Genomic DNA, 19,270 nt, shown 5'->3' on the forward strand with positions numbered 1-19,270 from the left:
GGCGCCGTCTGTGGGGGCAAATAATCGAATCCCTTTCTCTAAAGCTTAAAGGATGAATCCATTAGATGGAACGAATCCATCTAACCCCGATCAATCGAACCAGAGCAATAGCTCACCGAACCGCACTGCTCCGGGGGCAAATAACCCGAGAGCCTCCGGAGGGACCAACTTTGGGTCCTCAGCCCTCAATAACCCATCGCATCAATCCGCTCCGAACCAAACGGAAGATCAGCTTTCTGAGATCCGTCGGATGATGCTCCAGTTAGTGGACAAAGCTCAAGAGACCGAGCGAACGGTGCAACAGTTAGCCGAACGGCAGCAACAGTTCGAAGAGATAACCAGATCTCAATCCGCAACGACCCAACCGTCCGTCCACCAGGGAAGAGGAGTCACTTTCCATGAACGGTTAGCCGACCCTTCCTTCCCTAGAGAGCGCCTGAACTTCTCCCCTGATAGCCCAGGTGCAGAAGGGCAGGAACCTGCTTTCCGAACGCCTCGCGCTAGGACAGCTCCTGCGTTTACCCCTCCTATCACCAGCACCATGGGGAGCAATGTAGCTACAACTAGCTCCATGCCTGATCGAAACACCGGTGGGAGCACCCGTTTGCCTCCACCGCCACCTCCTTCCGGGTCTGGAGCAGGAACCAACATACCGTCCGGGGCCAGAACATCAGCTTCAGTGTTTCAAGCTAGGGTTTCAACCCCAAGCACAGACGAATACCAAAGAACGGATGCTGATCCTGCAGCTCTCCGCACTAACCTCGCTCGGAGCCTAAGGACCAATGAGCGACCTATTTCGCCAGCTAGCTGGGAAGACGACCGAGCTCGGTCTCACCAGGAACCTGCTCGCCGAGTATCTGATAATGACCCAAATGTCCTTCCCTTCGAGGGACCTGACGCAATTCGCAGGTACATGGAGCGAACCCACGCAGCTCTCCAGAAATTGGGAGCTCAAGTTCACAAGGTAACGAGCTCAGCTCCCGAAATCGAGAGCTTAATTGAGGAGACTCGTGGAACTCCGTTCACCGATAGAATTGCCAACTCTTACATAAGAGATACTCGAAAAATTAAAATTCCTGAATACGATGGGAACGCAGACCCAAAGGCCTATTTAAGAGCCTTCCGATTAGCTATCGTTAAAGCTCACTTCACAAAGGAAGAGTGTGATGCAGGATATTGCAGAACATTTGCCGAAAACCTGATCGGAACAGCCCTCGAATGGTTCTCCAGCCTCGAGCCGAACTCTATAGACAGTTTCGATCAATTGGCTAACGCCTTTATGAAGCAATATTCAACTCACATCCTGAAACAAGCGTCTGAGGCTGACCTCTGGAAGATCAGACAAGGACTGGAAGACTCACTGCGAGTCTACATCGAAAAGTTCAGAGCAGTAAGAACTAAACTCTCGAATCCCAACGATCAGGTAGCCATTGAGGCTCTTAGGAGAGGTCTCTGGTATAAATCAGGTTTCTTCTCGGAGCTAACGCTAAATCCCCCTCCAACCATCGATGACGCCCTCCATAAGGCCTCTAGATACATTACCTTGGAGGAGGAAATGGCAGCATTAGATAAGCTCCACAGAAAACCCCAGAGTCACCCGAAAGGCGAAGCCTCCGATGGAAAGGGACCTCACAAAAGAGGTAGCTCCCGAAATAATCAGACCCAGGGAGAACATTCTTACGTAGTCGAGGAAGACAAGGAAGAAAAACCTGTCGCCGCGACAGCTAAAGCCCCCTGGTCCAAAGGTTATGACGAGAGCAAACATTGCTCTTACCACGATCGAAAGGGACATTCAACCGAAGAATGTTGGGACCTCCAACGACAACTGGCTGCTAAATTCGCAGCCGGAGAAATAAAAGATGTGGACCTCAAAAAGCCACAACCTTATCAGAAGAGAGGTCCCAGAGATAGCTCTCCGAAACGCGAGAGGTCACCTGAAAAAGAAACAGACTCACCACCCCCAGCTCCCAAAAAGAGAGTCGAGATGATCCTTGGAAAGTTTCCACAAGGAAAAAGCCTACAAATCGAGGCCCTCTTGAGTAAACCACCTCCCCAATCGAGCCCTGGCTCAAGGATCGATTACATCCTTGGAGGGTCCGGTGTGTGTCAAGACTCCGTTAACTCTATTAAAAGTCACGTACGGAAAGCTGTGTCAAACACTCAGTCCAAACCGACCAAGCCTGAGTCTAACACTAAGATCTCTTTCTGGGAGAGCGAGACATTAGACCTCGATAGACCTCACGACGATGCCCTTGTCATAACATTAAATATAGCAGGGTACGAGGTACCTAAGCTCATGATCGACACCGGAAGCTCCGTCGATCTTATTTTCTACAACGCACTAAAGGGAATGGAAATAGACGACTACGAAATTGTCGACCAGAAATCCAACCTCGTAGGTTTCTCAGGTGAAACAGCCACCTCATTGGGAACAATTAAGCTCCCAATTATAGCTGGCGGAGTCATGAAAATGACCAACTTCATAATTGTCGACAAACCATCCCCTTTCCACGCAATCCTCGGAAGGCCTTGGATTCATAAGATGAAAGCAGTAGCTTCAACTTATCACCAATGCGTGAAATTTCCAACAACCAACGGAATAGCTACCATACACGGTAGCCAAAAGATTTCAAGGATCTGTTACCTGGGAGGATTCGAAATCATAAAAGAATCCCCCCAATAGCAATTACAGATCCAGGAGAGTCGCGAAATGCAACGAAATATCCGAGGTCCCCCTAAGAACCTCACCGAAAAAGTTAGCATCGACGACTCAAACCCTGAGAAACAGGTGAGCATCGGATCCGAGCTACCTCTCGAAACCAAAAAGGAGCTCGTCGAATTCCTAAAACAGAATATCAAAACTTTCGCATGGACCACCAGCGACATGAAAGGCATAGATGCAAATGTCACCACTCATAAGCTCAATGTAGACCCTACTTTTAAACCGATCAAACAGAAACGTCGTAAGCTAGGTCTAGAAAAAGCCCAAGCTGTCAACGACGAGGTCGATCGACTAACAAAGGCCGGGTCCATCCGAGAGGTACAATACCCCGATTGGCTAGCTAACCCAGTGGTAGTAAAAAAGAAGAATGGGAAATGGAGAATCTGTGTAGACTTCACCGATTTAAACAAAGCCTGTCCTAAGGACAGCTTCCCGTTACCTCATATCGATCGTTTGGTCGAAGCAACGGCTGGACACCAGCTCTTGTCCTTTATGGATGCCTTTTCAGGATATAACCAGATTATGATGGATCCTGAGGATCAAGAGAAAACCGCATTCATAACTGAACGAGGAACCTATTGTTACAAGGTCATGCCGTTTGGTTTGAAAAACGCGGGAGCTACCTATCAAAGGTTAGTAAATAAAATGTTCGCTGGACAACTCGGAAAAACCATGGAAGTCTACATCGACGACATGTTAGTCAAATCCTCAAAGGGGGAGGACCACATCTCCCATCTAAGAGAATGTTTCGAAATCCTCAACAAATACGACATGAAGCTAAACCCAGCTAAGTGTACCTTCGGAGTACCTTCCGGCGAATTCCTAGGTTACCTCGTAACCGAAAGAGGCATCGAAGCCAACCCGAAACAAATAGCGACATTCCTGGAAATGCCATCACCTAAAACGACCAGAGAGGTACAAAGATTGACCGGACGGATCGCAGCACTAAATCGATTCATCTCCAGGTCCACCGATAAATGCCTTCCATTCTATAAACTTCTGAAAAATAATAAGAAGTTCTTATGGGATGAAAAGTGCGAAGAAGCCTTCAAACAGCTGAAGGCTTACCTCTCGGAACCTCCGATACTATCCAAACCTGTAGTAGGAGAACCACTGTACCTGTACCTCGCCGTGTCGGCAGCTGCAGTCAGCGGAGTGCTAGTACGAGAGGAACAAAACGAACAGAGACCTGTCTATTATACTAGCAAAAGCTTAATAGACGCCGAGACGAGATATCCCACCATGGAAAAACTAGCCCTAGCAGTCGTGACAGCCGCCAGGAAGCTGCGACCTTATTTCCAATCGCACTCGATCATCGTAATGACCTCACAACCATTACGGACGATTCTGCATAGCCCTAGCCAATCCGGACGATTAGCAAAATGGGCTATAGAGCTCAGCGAGTACGACATCGAGTACAGACCCCGAGCAGCAGCAAAAGCTCAGGTCCTCGCCGATTTCGTTATTGAGCTAGCATCCGGACATCTAGACCAGGAAACAGAGGCTCCGAAATGGAGCCTATACGTGGACGGAGCCTCGTCAAGGCAAGGCTCCGGTGTCGGTTTAAGACTAACCTCCTCAGCCGGAGAAACCATCGAACAATCCTATAGACTTGGATTTAACGCTTCCAACAACGAGGCCGAGTACGAAGCACTAATCGCTGGATTAAAGCTCGCCCTGAGCCTCGGAATTCGGGAGCTAAACGCCTACAGCGACTCGCAGCTGGTAGCTAGCCAGTTTCACGGGGAATACGAAACAAGGGACGAAAGAATGGGGGCATACCTCGAGGTCGTCCTAAACCTCACAAAGCAGTTTGACAAGTTCGAGCTAACGAGGATCCCACGAGGGGAGAACTCCTCAGCAGACGCGCTCGCCGCATTAGCTTCCACATCCGACCCTCTCGTAAAACGAATTATACCCGTGGAAGGAATCGAGAAGCCAAGTATCGACATAGCTACCAAGGCTGAGATGGATAGCAAACCAAAGGAAAAAATAGAGGATAACAGCCTCCCGACGGTAGCTACCCAAGTTTTCACGACATTCTGGTTCCCGAAAACTAGAACACGCAGCTTCAGAAAGCACACCTCCAGGAAAGCAACCCAGAACCCGGAAAACAACGACAAAAGTGAAGGTACTCACCGAAGTTCAGACTCCCTAGAGCCTAACTCTACGAGTACCTCCGGGGGCACCATCCAGACCTCGGAGCCACTTGTCTATAAAGTCCAAACAAGAAGCCGCACCGCTCTTAAAAACGCATCTAGGAACGCTACACAAACCACAGGGGATAACGAGGAAATTGGAGATATTCCTCAGAACCCAGAACCTACTCCAACAAATATCTCCGGGGGCACCACGGCACCAGGTCCCGAACAGGAATCTCCCTCCTCTCTTCACAACAAAGTTGTAGGAAGAGAAGACTGGAGAATACCGATCATGGATTACATCCTAGAGGGAAAAATTCCACCCAACAAGTGGGAGGCTCGAAAACTCAAAGCTTTAGCAGCAAGATACTGTATAATCGAGTCAGCCCTCCACAAACGAAGTGTCTCCGGACCTTACCTAAAATGCGTTCACGGCCTAGTAGCTATGAAACTCATGAAGGAAATGCACGACGGTTCCTGTGGAAACCATTCCGGAGGCAGAGCCTTAGCCATCCGAATAAAAAGGCAAGGCTACTTCTGGCCTACCATTATCGCAGATTGTGAGGTCTACTCCTCATCGTGCGACAAATGCCAAAGGCATGCACCGATCATACACCAACCAGCGGAAAAGCTGTCTAACATATCAGCTCCCTACCCATTCATGAGGTGGTCTATGGACATTATAGGTCCATTAGTACCTTCAGGGAAAGGAAAGAAGTTACTAAACCTCCTGGTCCTAACCGACTACTTCACGAAATGGATTGAAGCTGAAGCTTTCCAACAAATAAACAGATTCGAGGTCGAAGGATTTGTTTGGAAAAACATCGTATGCAGGCATGGCGTCCCATACGAAATCGTAACCGACAATGGAGGACAGTTCATATCCCACGACTTCAAAAGTTTCTGCGATAAATGGAACATCCGCCTCACCTTCTCATCACCTCGGCGACCTCAAGGGAACGGACAGGCGGAGGCTGCCAACAAATCAGTTTTAGCAAACCTCAAGAAACGCCTAGGAGCCCAAAAGGAGCTTTGGTCGGAAAAACTACCCGAAGTACTATGGGCCTGCCGAACCACCCCACGAAAAGCTACAGAGGAAACTCCCTTCTCCTTAGCTTATGGGATGGAAGCTGTCGTCCCAGCAGAAACCACCGCAGGTAGCCTCAGACGGGAGCTCTGCACCTCAAATCCCGCAGCTAATAACCAGCTCCTGATGGATAGCCTCGACTTGATCGAGGAAAGACGAGACCAAGCCTTGCTTCGCATTCAAAATTATCAGCAAGCAATGGCACGACACTACAATTCCAAAGTAAGGCCCCGACAGTTCGCCGTAGGGGACCTAGTGCTTAGGAAAGTGTTCGAAGGAACAAAGGAACCGGGAGCTGGAAAGTTAGGAACCAACTGGGAAGGACCCTACCGAATTATCCACATAGTACGACCCGGAGTTTACAAACTCCAGAAGGTACGAACCGGGGTACCTGAAATCCGATCGTGGAATGCCACGAACCTCAAAAGATACTATCATTAGGTACCTAAAACCCCTGAACTACGTTTGGCTTGATCCCTTGACTGGGTACGTAGGCAGCTCCGTCATGAGTGCAGCCCCAACCTCTTCTCACCAACCTCCTCACCTAAGCCAAAGGGGCAGGTGTTACCAAGAACACTTAGCCTAAAAATAGTTACTGTGTAAATAATCTGAATCATGTATTCTCTGATATCTGATATTAATAAAACGATTGATTCAGTTTCATAAACATCAAAGGTCTTAAAACCCTCCAAGAAAATTTAGGTCCCCCTAAATCGGGACCTAAGCTCAACAATCTCGAATACATTCAGGTCCCTGAAAACCTGAACCTAAGGTCTTAAAATCCTTAATACACCCAGAGGTCTTAAAATCCTTAACATAAACTAAGGTCTTAAAATCCTTAACAATCAGCAAGGTCTTAAAATCCTTAACAATCAGCAAGGTCCTAAAATCCTTAACAATCAACCAGGTCCTAAAATCCTAATCAAAACCAGAAGGTCTTGAAACCCTTATCAAAATCGAAAAGTCTTAAAATCCTAAAGAATCAGGAAAATCCCGAAATTCCTCAATTCCATCCGTTAAACTTCAAAGGCCTCGAAGTCCTTCGAATTAACTCAGGTCCCTATGAATCTAAATAAAGGTTCCTACGAACCTGAACAACCAGGTCCCAGAACCTTACGAATCGGACTCAGGTCCCCGAGCTAAAATCAAGAACTCCTCTTTAAGGTTATCACGACCGAATATCCATTAAGCTAAATGCTTATCATAAATAAAGACTAAAGGTCCTAATCCGACTCAACGATGACGGCACACAACTCATCTGAGATTCGCAATCACTATGATTAAATGAAACGAGGTTAAGTTCAAAAACTTAAAACAGAAATAATAGCCACGATTTAAACATAAGAAAGGGTTTAAAAACCTCCCCAGGCTATTGAAATCCAGCAAGCGTTAAGGTTTAAAGGCCTCCTCAGGCACTAAGTCACAAAACATAACGAAACAAAGCCCTTAGGCCGAAGTCTTAAAAACACAAAACATAAAGTTAAAAGAGCCGTAGCTCTCAATCTTCCTTCTCTTCCTGAATCGGATCACCAGCACCGGCAGGAACTCCCTCATCGACCACATTGCCGTCACCTCCTATTGCTGCCTCGACTGGAGCTAAGTCAGGAGCCATCAAACCCAAATTAGAGCCATACTCCCCAGAAAAGGATGGATTAAACATGTTAATCTCGAAAGTACCTGAACTCTCCGAGATCTGGGGAAGAGGAAGCTTGCTGACCGAGAAGTCAGAGACTTGAGCCTTCTCATACGCAGTTGTCGCTTCTGGTAATAAGGCCACCAATTGGTTGTACTCCTCTTCAACGCTTTGGATCTTGTTGTTCAGCATATCCTTCAAGAGGTCGGCATTAGCTTGGAGCTCCTGAGCGTACACCAAAGCGTCGACCTCATCTTTCTTCCTAGCAAACTTCTCCTTAACACAGACCAGGATCTTGCCGTAAGCTTCGGCGACTTCTTTCTTCCCTTCCCTGACAGCCAGCTTGACTTCAGCTTCCTTGTTCTTCTGGCTATCCCGGGATGAGGCAATGAGCTCACGTACTTGATGCTCAGCTATCTTTCGAGCAGCCTCTAAATCATTGATCCTCCTGCTCTTCACCTGGATATCGAGCTTTTGACTCTCGATCTCTCCTTGCTGAGCATCGGCCTTCGAGCCTAGCCTCGTCACTTCGGCTTCGAGTTCAGAAATTCGAACCCGGGCTTGGTCAAGATCGGTTTTGGCTGCCTTAACCATCTCGGTAACCTCAGCAAGTTCACCAGCATTGGGGGCAGCACACAGAGCATTCTCAAACCTGAGCTGGGCCCTGTTAACAGCCCCAGCCAACTGCAATAAATCCAAAGAAAATATATATATATATCATCGTCTCCAAAAATGTAAACAAATAACAGATAGAGATCACGTACCTGACCCATACAGTGGGCAATATCGAGATACTCATCTCGGTTAGTCAGGTCCTTGAGCGCTGGAAGGGGACATCCCACGCTCTTCAGGTGCCTCATTATCGCAGCTAGGCCCCAAGAGTCATCCAGGATCGACCCAGGCTTCGAATGGGTAAAGCTCCACCCAACAGTCCCTCCTCTAGAGGACGAGGAAGAAGAACGGATGGAAGCTCCGCCCTGATCGATCCTGGGCCTCTTGTGTCTCGACGGCTCGATCTCAGAGGTACCCTTCGGAGCCTGGTAGTCAGCCTCCGGCACCTGGACCTCAGGGAGAGGAGCAGCATCCTGAGCTACAACCTCAGTTGGAGTAGTCTCGACAACAGGTTTGGATCCTCCGTCGTCCAAAACTTCCTTCATTGAGATAAGGAACGATCCTCCTTGGTTCCTGTCGCTTCCACGAGAAGCACTGGCAGCTTTAGAGGGGTTACCCCTAGAACGGAATGACGGTCGCAGAGTCATGTCACCTGGCTGAGACTTTTCAGTTCCCGAAGCACTAGCACCAGTTGAGATCGATACAACCGAATCGCCTGCCGAAACTGGAACAATGGAAATCCTTAAGTTTAAAAACTTCAAAGCGATAAAATCATTGAAAAGGTTCGGACAAGAACTCACTCTCAAGGTTCTCAGCAGGAATGGGATCTTGGAAAGAGGCGTTGTAGGTATCTGGGAATCTGGCTGCACTTATTCGAGAAGTGGTGTAGGCCACCCAGGTACAGGGACTCTGTTGCAACTTGCGGTATAGAGCCCTGGTGAGCTTGGTAGAGAGCTTCGGGGGATCTTCGATTTCTGCAAGTAAATCAGAGCAAAAGGTTACTCGGCCATAAATGAATAAAACGAAAAAGCATATCCCTAGAATTCCTAACCAGATGGATTAGTCCAAGTGACCCTAAGGTTCCGACCCACAGGAACCGTCGAAGGATCAACTTTAACGTAAAAATACTTCTTCCTCCAGTCATCATCACTACTAGAGAATCTGAAGATAACATGATTGGGACGACTAGGGAGGTAGTAGGTCCCGGTACCACCCTCCTTAGAGGCGCTTTCCTTCAGGGAAAAGAGGCTCATAAGTTCGGTAAGACCGACGCTAACCCCCTCCTCTTTGGACCTAGTGATAAAGCCGTTTATCACCCGGATAACCGAGGGACAGAGTTGGGAAAGGGCTAACTGATAATGATCTAGTAGATCAAGCAGTAGGGTCGGAAGAGGAAATCTCAAGTGAGACTTGGAGATGTACTTCTCATGGCAACAGAACCAACCCTCCGGAGCGGTCTCGGGGGTTTCGTCAGAATTACAGGCACGGCCAAGCTCCTTTTGGGCGAGAGCTTGAACCATGAGGTTAACCACGTCTTGATTTTTCAGCAACGAAGGCGAGTGAGGACTGCTCCCACTAGAATCGTCTTTCTTCTTCCGTTTAGAAACTCTGGTCGCGATTGCCTCCCTGGCTGTCTTTTTCCCCTTCCTCATCTTGGCTCCGATTTCTTGCTTAACTTTCAGTAGTTTAGCTCCAGAAGCAGAGGGAGGCATCCCGGATTCCCCGGAACCTTCTTTCGGATGATCCATAGTATGGGAAGGTTAAGGAGAAAATCGATTGCAAGGTTTGGGAGAGAATTTGCAGAGAAAAGTAACGAGGAAGATAAAAAAAATCGCAGTAAAATAAAGAGAGAGAAGTTACCTTGAAAACCGAACGGAGGCGTGGAGAAAGTGGAAGGCTAGCAGTTAATGTTCACCGCTTTATATCCCATCACCTCTCGAGATTCGGAAAAGTCATTTCAAACCCTCTCCATCTGAACCATAGATTCTGCCAAACGTAATAAAGACCGTTAGATCGAGTAAGCTGAATCTAAATAGGATAAGAACTAATCATTATCTTAACGAAAAGATAAGATCGATAGCTAGATTCTAGCTTCCGAGACAAAGGATTTTATTCGGAAGCTGGGGGCAACTGTTGGACCCGAATATGACCCTCAGGTGAGGTACCGATAAGCGTGAGCTAGCATGTGGGTTGCGATAAGCCCATCATAACAAAGGGAGCTGAAAGCCGAGCTGACGACTGGACCTGGGAGACATCATAGCAGAGGTCACGACAGAAAGTGAGCTAACACCTTAAGAGACTCGGTCAAGAGGAGCCTAAAGCGAGCTCCGTAATTGAAGCCAAATATCTAGGAGAACAGTTGAAGGGTTGCCAACGAAACCTAGACTATATAAAGATGGAGAAGATAAAAGACAAGGCAGATCTCTTTTTTTTGATAGATGAACTTTTGTACTAGATTAAAAGCATTACGTATTCTTTAATCATCACAAGATATATTCCTTTGTATTCATCATCTTTCAACTCATCAATAAAATCATATTCATTCTTCAAGTTTATTTACGGGATTCAGCCCACGATTCTCATTCATCTCTCTTGACCTAACCTAAATCTAAGAAGTGAAACCTTGTCTCTCACACATGGAACAAGAATTTCTATTTTTGACCATATTAATCCCTGGGCCGAAGCATCCAAAATGGTCTCTTGATGTTTTTCTTCAACCATTGATAGAAGAGCTAAAGCAATTGTGGTCAGAAGGGGTGAGGAAGTACGATTGTTCCTTGAAAAAAAATTTTACGATGCGAGCAGTTCTGCTGTGGACGATAAGTGATTTTCTTGCTTATGGGATGTTGTCTGGCTGGACAACACATGGAAGATTATCTTGTCCATATTGTCTTGGATCGACGGATGCTTTTCAACTGAAGAATGGTAGGAAGAGTTGTTGGTTTGATTGTCATCGTCGCTTTCTTCCACTTGCCCATCTGTACAGAAGAAATAAGACATTGTTACGGCACAAAAAAATTGTCAGAGACGGTCCTCCTCCATATCTCACCGGCCAGCAGATCGAAGCAGACATTGATTATTACGGAGCTTAGGAAACAGTTAAAGTTGGAGGAAATTGGCATGTTCCTGGAAATATGCCTGATGGGTATGGTGTGTCTCACAATTGGAATAAGAAGAGTATATTTTGGGAGCTACCCTATTGGAAGGATCTTCTCTTACGCCACAATCTGGATGTCATGCATATTGAGAAGAACTTTTTTGAGAACATCATGAATACATTACTTAACGTCCCTGGGAAGACAAAAGATAACAAAAAGTCAAGGATGGACTTACCTGATATTTGCTCAAGAAGTGAGTTACATATCAAGAGCAATAGAAACGTTCCTGTTCCCATCTTCCGGTTGTCATCAGAAGCCAAAACAACCTTGTTTGACTGGGTTGCATCAGAAGTTAAGTTTCCTGATGGTTATGTTTCAAATCTGTCAAGATGTGTTGAACGAGGTCAAAAGTTCTCCGGAATGAAGAGTCATGATTGTCATGTGTTTATGCAACGACTACTTCCATTTGCTTTTGCCGAGCTCCTTCCAGCAAATGTCCATGAAGCACTTGCAGGTAATTATAATTTTATAATATATATACATATGTTATGAAATGTTATTAATTTGATTACTTTTGCAATATACAGCCATCGGCGCTTTTTTCAGAGATCTTAGCACGCGTACGTTCAAGGAAGAAGTCATCGAACAACTTCATCGTAACATTCCGATCATATTGTGCAACCTGGAGAAGATATTTCCTCCTTCATTTTTTGACGTCATGGAGCATCTAGTTGTCCACCTACCGTATGAAGCATTGCTTCGTGGACCTGTTCACAACGGATGGATGTATCCGTATGAGCGACTGATGAAACATTTGAAGGGGAAAGCAAGAAATCTTGCAAAGGTGGAAGGTTCAATAGTTGCGGGGAGTTTGACAGCCGAAACATCTAACTTCACATCATACTACTTTGCTCCTACTGTTCGTACGAGAAAAAGAGTTCCTAGAAGATATGATGATGGTGGAGTACCGACATCATATCCAATTGATGGTGTTCCTGACATTTTCTGCGAAATTGCACGGTTTGGTGGTAAAACGAAAGAAGTATGGTGGTCATGTGAAGAAGAAAAACATAGTGCTCACACTTATATTCTGCTCAACTGCGAGGATGCAGTGACCCGTTACTTTGAAAGGTAAATATTTTTGTGAATGTTAATTATATGAATTGAAGTTAATTATGTATGACTTGATTATTTGTTTAATTTGCAGCATGTTTGTATCTCAAGTTGAAGAAGCAATACCAGGAATATCTGCAACTGATGTGGACACACGTAAAGATAAGCACTTTGTCAAGTGGTTAAAATCACAGGTACGTAATATATCTCATACATTGATTAATTAAGTAAGTGTTTTGATACTTCAATATTAATTAAGAATAACTGCTTTTTGTAGGTTGATTATGACGATCCTTATTATCCCGTATGGTTTCACGAATTTGTTCAAGGTCCAGTTGCAAAGGTCACCACATCACCTATGTATTTCACACGAGGATTTACCTTTCACACATACGAGTATGGGAGACATCGGGCAACGAGTAACTATGGAATATGTGTGAAAGGTGAAACGGACTTTTACGGGATCTTGCAGGAGATTATTGAAGTGGAACTTTCCGGGGTTATTGAAGCTAAAATGCGTCCTCTTCAAATGTGAATGGTTCGATCCTGTTGTGAACCGAGGGATTCGGTATAACAAATTTGGTGTTGTGGATGTCAATTTTGGGAGAAGATACAACAAATTTGAGCCTTTCATTTTAGCTTCACAAGCCGAGCAAGTTAGCTTCCTTCTTTATCCTTGGCTTCGAACTTCCGGGATAAACTGGTTAGCTGCTATCAAAATTACACCTCGTGGACGCATTGTCGCTGGAGAAGAACCGCCCTTGCAAGAAGAAGACGCTATCAATGAAGTTGAGGTACCAGAACAACCAACTGATGAAATCCTTTTGATCGACCCGCAAAACTTTCAATATGAAGATATTCCCGAAGATGCGACAGATGAAGCACGTGAAGACGAGTTCGAGAGAAGCGACGATGATGATTGTAATGATAATGATGAGAACGAAAACGATTTAGAGTGATGTAATATTGATGAGAACGAAAACGATTTAGAGTGATGTAATATATGTAACAAATGTTGTATTTCTCTATTGTAACGTATGTTTAAAGAAATATTGTTTTTTTACCATCCTAATGTATGTGTAACAAATGTTGTGTTTATATAATATGTATTTCTTTAGTTTTTAAAAAAATATTTGGAGTTTTAGGGTTTTAGAGTTTAAGTTGGAGAAAGAGCACAAAGTAGTAGAGAAGAGATATAATGTTAGATGATATGTGACTTTGGGGTTTAGGGATTTCATTCTCGGTGTTTAGGGTTAACCGTTGTAAAATCGTCGTAAATGTATCTGTTCCACGTAATTTCGTCGTAAATGGAAAAATGCGGGCCTGGTAACTTCGTCGTAAATGGAAAAAAGCGGGCCTGGTAACTTCGTCGTAAACAAGGGTCTGGTAAATTCGTCATAAACCGACGTTTCGACGTAATTTCGTTGTAAACCGAAAAACGCGGGCCTGGTAACTTCGTCGTAAATGAAAAAACGCGGGCCTGGTAACTTCGTCGTAATATTACGTCGCGTTTACGACGAATCCTTTTCTATATATTGAGACGCCGAGACGAGGCTTCCTCGTTCATTCCTCCCTAACTCCTCTCCTCTCCCTCTAAGGTACACTCTCTTTCCTCCTTTTTTTTTTTAAGTTAGTTTAGGTGATTAGTTAGATAATTAGTTTAGGTGATTAGTTAGATGACGGAATACTATAGTTTAGGTGATTAGTTAGGTAACGGAATAATTTTTTAATTATGTCGTTATAATTGATTAAATTTATTTAAATTTTTTTTAGATGGCTCCTAAAAGGAAACCAGCAGCACCTACTTATGCCCAGTTGTTTGGCGATGGTTCCGGTACATCTTCTTCCGGTCCATCGTCTTCCGATGCAGTTCCAGACTCTCAGACTTCTCAGAGAGTTTTTTCGAGTCTTCCTCTTCCACCGCAGATGCCTCCACCTCCTCCTCCAGCGGCTGCACCTAAGCCTGTCCCAGAAGGTGCAGTTCATCCGGATTTGCGTGTGCCTTCATATGCTCCCTTCGCGAGATATACGGTGGAGGATTTGCTTGCCCAGCCTGGACGGGAGGGTTTGAATGTTCTAGACCCCGATAGACCCCGAGGAACTTATTGGTAAGTTATTAATTTTTATTACATTAAAATTTAATTAATTTTTATTTTCTAACGGTTAAATTGTTTTTTTTTCAGGTTTGGGGCTAACAACCGTGTTAGCCGGAGCGTTTCGGCGACGATTAAGGGTTACTACGACGGGGCATACCCGAACTGGAGCAAGACACCAAATCACGTTAAGATCACGTGGTTTAAATGTTTTACGGTTAGATTTTTAAATTTAATTAAATTTTCACTTTTAAATATATATATATATATTTTAATATTTATTATTAATTGTAATTTTTTCAAATTTTTTATGTTTCAGCAAAAGTGGCATTGGTCTTTGGGAATCACCGAGAGGGTGAATGCGGAATTCGTTGCAAAGGCAAAGATACGCCTCTGCAACACAGTCTCTGATTGGAAGGACAAGTGGGAGATCTACGGGTATGAGGGAAAGCCCACTGAGCTCACGACGGATGTGTGGGATGGCCTCATCGCCTATTGGGAGCACCCCTCTTCGATCAAAAAGGCCAATTCGTGCTCGGCTTCTCGAAGGACGAAGGATAAAGATGGTCATTTGCCCATGCTTCACAGAACCGGACAAAAACCTCATGCAGGAGTCCGTCTAGAAGCTGTAAGTTTTGTTTTAAATATATATTTTAAAATATTCAATTAATATAATTTATAATATTTAATTTAATTTTTTTTTTTGTAGTTCGAGAAGACGGGAGTCTTACCTTCTCTGTCTGACCTATTCAAGATGACTCATGCCACATCCGACGGAGTTTTTGTGGATCCTGCATCTGAGAAACTCTTCCAAACAGTGGCTGGTCGGATTGAAGAACGGGAGACGCAACTAACCCAGGAGTCTCCCGATGGATTACCAGTCACATTGTCCACCGAAGAGGTCGACAGAATCTTCGAAGAGGTACAACTTAAAATTTTTGTTTACATTATTTTAAATATTTTAACATAATTAACTATATTAATATATGTTTTGATTTTATAGGTGACTCCTAAAAAGAAGGGACGGATAGTCGGTATAGGCTCTGTTAACGAAGTTGCAAGGGCAACTTCGTCATACACTTCGAGACGTGATGAAGAGACTGCTCAGATGAAGGCTCGAATGGATAGCCAGCAGGTTCGTTTAGACTCTCTTGAGGATCTGCTAGACGTGATGGCCGTGGAAAACCCGGTTATGCAGAGAATGTTGAGTGAGAGACGAGCCGCTCTTGGAATGCCACCACGAGATCCCCAAGAGTCTGATCCAACCCGTCAACAGCCGAGCAACCCCACCAACTACTTCGAGAATATGTAGTTTTTTTTATTTTTCTGTTTGTAATATGAATTTAAATATTATTGTATGACTTTTTAAAATATGTTTTTCAATTTCATATTTCGTTTTAAAATTTAAATTATTTTAAATTCTGAATATTAAATATAAATTAAAATTTATTATAATTAATAATAATATAATAAGAAACGATGTTAACTCCTCGTAAACATTACATGGAGTTTACATCGAATGATTACGAGTGATTAACATCGAAATATTTACTAGGGTTTTACATCGAAAAGTTTACGAGTGATTTACAACGAAAGTATTTACGTGTGCTTTACATCGAAACAATTACGTGTGCTTTACGACGAAAGCTTACGTGTCGTTTACGACGAATCCTTTCCCTCCGCTTTACGAGGAATATATTTCGTCGTAAACGTAACGAGTCATTTACGACGAAACCTCCGTTACGACGGACGTTTAACAACGAAACGTCTTTCGACGTTAATTCGTCGTAACACCCCGTTTACGACGAGTTTACAACGAATACTGCCCTAGTAAAAAATATGTTTTCTTGTAGTGTTATTATGCATATCTTATTGTTATATTGCGTTTTTAACTTTAAAAGAATTTTTTTACTATTCTATAAAAATGTATATGTGAAGAGAATTATTAAATGATTTTTACATGTTTAGTATCCTATACTATTATATATTAAAAGAAAAATCACTTAATTAAATTTTGTTTCCATATCGCTCATAGGTGTACTTTCAGAATTTTTTTTAAATTTGATTGCATGAAATATTTTTTATTTATTTTAATCAAGAGAAAAAATAGTACAAAAACCAATATATAATAACACTTAGTGATTTATAGTAACTATTTATAAATTATGGAAAATGTATATAATCTCTCATCAATTCCTTTTAGCAATCAAATATTTATAACTCTACAAATATTAAAATAATAATTTATAGCAACTGATGTAATGACTTAAAATTTTTACATACATTATTGTAATATCTATTAACTTTTTAAAAAATCATCCATAATTCCTTCTTAATTTACCAGCTCTTATATGAAAACTAATTAACACTTAACTATTAATGTCCTATTTATCAAGATACAATAGTTAAAAAAAAAATATTTTCTTATTTTTTAGACTATGTGTTCATTTCATTGGTTTTGATGAAGTATATTTGATTCTATTGATATCAATTACTTGATTGATAAGAGCTAATATATATATATATATATATATATATATATTTAAATTTTACCTTTTGTGTATTTATATATTTACGTTTAAACATTTGATATTAAACAATTTTATTATTTTCATATTTAATCAAATGAAGGATGTCGGTGAGCTTACAACCGTTAACCAATTCCTATGTGAAACTTACACGAAAACAGTTATTATTCAAAATCTGTGATTTGTGCGGAAGAAATACATATTGCAGAGTAACTGAGATTTGTATAAAATAAGTGGTTTTAAAAAACATGTGAATCGTAACAAAGTAACATGCTTTGCGGGACAAATTTTTGAATGGTAAAAATACATTAAACGTAAATAATATATTTATATTTTAAAAACTAAATGTCAGTGACACTAATATAATTTTTTTAAATATGTATTTTTTAAAAATATTTTTTATATCTGAAATATGAAAATTAATATTCTATTACTGAAATTTTATAACCAATATCTTATTTTGTTTTTAAAATTATAATTGCGCTAATTGTTTTCATAAAAATAAATTTAATTTTTCATTTAAAAATAAAAAATGTTAAACTGATATCAAAATTTTACTATTGGATATTTATCATGTATTTATTATAAATACCAAAGAAATAAATAAAATTTGGATTTTTCAAAAGATGGTTTACTTATTGTTGAATAATTTTGATAGAGTTTTTTATATGCATTATAAGAAGGCATGAACTAAATACACATGTAGAAATATACATCTGTAACGTAATTATAATTTTATTATTTTAGTATAAACATTAAACTGGCAAAATTTCAAAGTACAAAAAAAGAAAATACATTTAAGAAAATAAGTATACAATAATTAATAACCAAAAAGGTAAACCGAATAATAACATAACTTTATCCCAAGTGTTTTCTCTTGTGTATTGTATTGATAAAAATATTAGTTTATGTATTTTGTTTTTTCTTATATTTTTTATAATCATAACATAATAAAAATAAATTTATCTACAATACCATATTATTTAACCACACCATTGTATCTTTCTTCCACTCGTAGGTGCGGTCCAAGAAGAAATTGATACCGCACTTCATTTTTACCTTTTTCATGTTTTAATTTAAAAAAAAAAAGAAGTTTAGTTTTTGTCCCAAAAAAAAAAAGAAAATAAGTTGAATGTATCTGGCGATACATTTAACGTCTCGTAAGCTAAGTCGTCTCGTGCCCCCTCTTTGTGGTGACATAATCTCGTGGACCTCTCAAATCTCTTATATCCTTATTATTTTAATAAAATATGAATATCCGATTTTATCTTTTTACATTTTCGAAATTATTAATTTAAATCATAAAAAAATTGAAATTCGAATTTTCAAATTTTCAGATTTTCAAATTTCGGACACTACATTATATTGTATAGTTTTACTGGGTTATACTTTGTTCTACTGGGTAATATTGATGTTAAGTTATATTAAGTTATACTGAGTACTACTGAGTATAGTTATACCAAGTTATATTGAATTATACTGAGTACTACTGAGTATATTTATACCGAGTTATACTGAATTATACTGAGTACTACCGAGTGTAGTTATACCAGATTATAATTAGTTATACTGAGTACTACCGAGTATAGTTTTATCGAGTTATACTGAGTTATACTATGTCATGCCAAGCTATACTAAGTTATACTCAGTTATACCAAGTTACACTGAGTTATACTCAGTCATACCGTATACATGAATTATACTGCGTAATACTAAGTACTAGTGAGTTAAACTGAATCTAGATCTAAAGATGAAATAAATACAAACACGAAAAATACTGTAAAAAAAGAATAATAAGAACAATAAGAATCCTAAATCATAGAAAACTTAGAATCTTACTAAATCGAAATCATCCTGAACAAAAATAAATTCTAAATCGAAACAAACACACAGAATTTCTCACCAAATCAGGCAGAGTCGTCGTTGTTCTGAATAGATCTGAATCGCGAAAAGAAGAAATCGCCATTGCTGCCGTTTTCGTCACCTTCAACCGTTGCTGCTACTGTTTTCATCATTTGCAGAGTTGTTGATTACGGTTTCCATCACTGCCTGAGTTCCATCGCCTGCGACAAATGGTAGAGAAGAAAGAGAGAGAAAAAAAGAAAGGAGAAGAGAGATCGCAGAAAACAGAGAGAGAAAAAAAAAAGAGAACGAAGAAAGTTCACAAAATTAACTTGCGGCGTTTCTTTTTAGTATTAAGGTAAAGTGTAAAGATGTAAATGACTTAATTTTTTAACTAAAAA

The 19,270-nt window shown here is 41.5% G+C and overlaps 2 protein-coding genes across 4 annotated transcripts; one reads left to right on the forward strand and one right to left on the reverse strand.

Moving 5' to 3' along the window:
* Positions 1 to 2,710: 2,710 nt before the first annotated feature.
* LOC125580199 lies at positions 2,711 to 7,165 on the forward strand. Its single transcript, XM_048744384.1, has one exon. The coding sequence runs from the start codon at positions 2,711 to 2,713 to the stop codon at positions 6,389 to 6,391; it is 3,681 nt and encodes a 1,226-aa protein (XP_048600341.1). The 3' UTR covers positions 6,392 to 7,165.
* Positions 7,166 to 7,209: 44 nt separating this feature from the next.
* On the reverse strand, positions 7,210 to 10,801 carry LOC125580198. 3 transcript variants are annotated; one of them, XM_048744381.1, is made up of 4 exons: positions 10,056 to 10,801; positions 8,996 to 9,169; positions 8,348 to 8,919; positions 7,210 to 8,267 (listed from the first exon to the last, which is right to left on the reverse strand). In XM_048744381.1, exons 3-4 carry the CDS (start codon positions 8,840 to 8,842, stop codon positions 7,449 to 7,451), a joined length of 1,314 nt encoding a protein of 437 aa, XP_048600338.1. In that variant the 5' UTR covers positions 8,843 to 8,919; positions 8,996 to 9,169; positions 10,056 to 10,801; the 3' UTR covers positions 7,210 to 7,448. The 3 variants fall into 3 exon arrangements, with proteins under 3 accessions (XP_048600338.1, XP_048600340.1, XP_048600339.1); XM_048744383.1 differs by lacking the exons at positions 8,996 to 9,169; positions 10,056 to 10,801 and having other exon boundaries at positions 7,210 to 7,540; positions 7,628 to 8,267; positions 8,348 to 8,844; XM_048744382.1 differs by lacking the exons at positions 8,996 to 9,169; positions 10,056 to 10,801 and having other exon boundaries at positions 7,210 to 7,546; positions 7,628 to 8,267; positions 8,348 to 8,844.
* Between the last annotated feature and the right edge of the window lie 8,469 nt (positions 10,802 to 19,270).

Source organism: Brassica napus, chromosome C1 (genome assembly GCF_020379485.1).
Source record: "Brassica napus cultivar Da-Ae chromosome C1, Da-Ae, whole genome shotgun sequence".
Taxonomy (NCBI): domain Eukaryota; kingdom Viridiplantae; phylum Streptophyta; class Magnoliopsida; order Brassicales; family Brassicaceae; genus Brassica; species Brassica napus.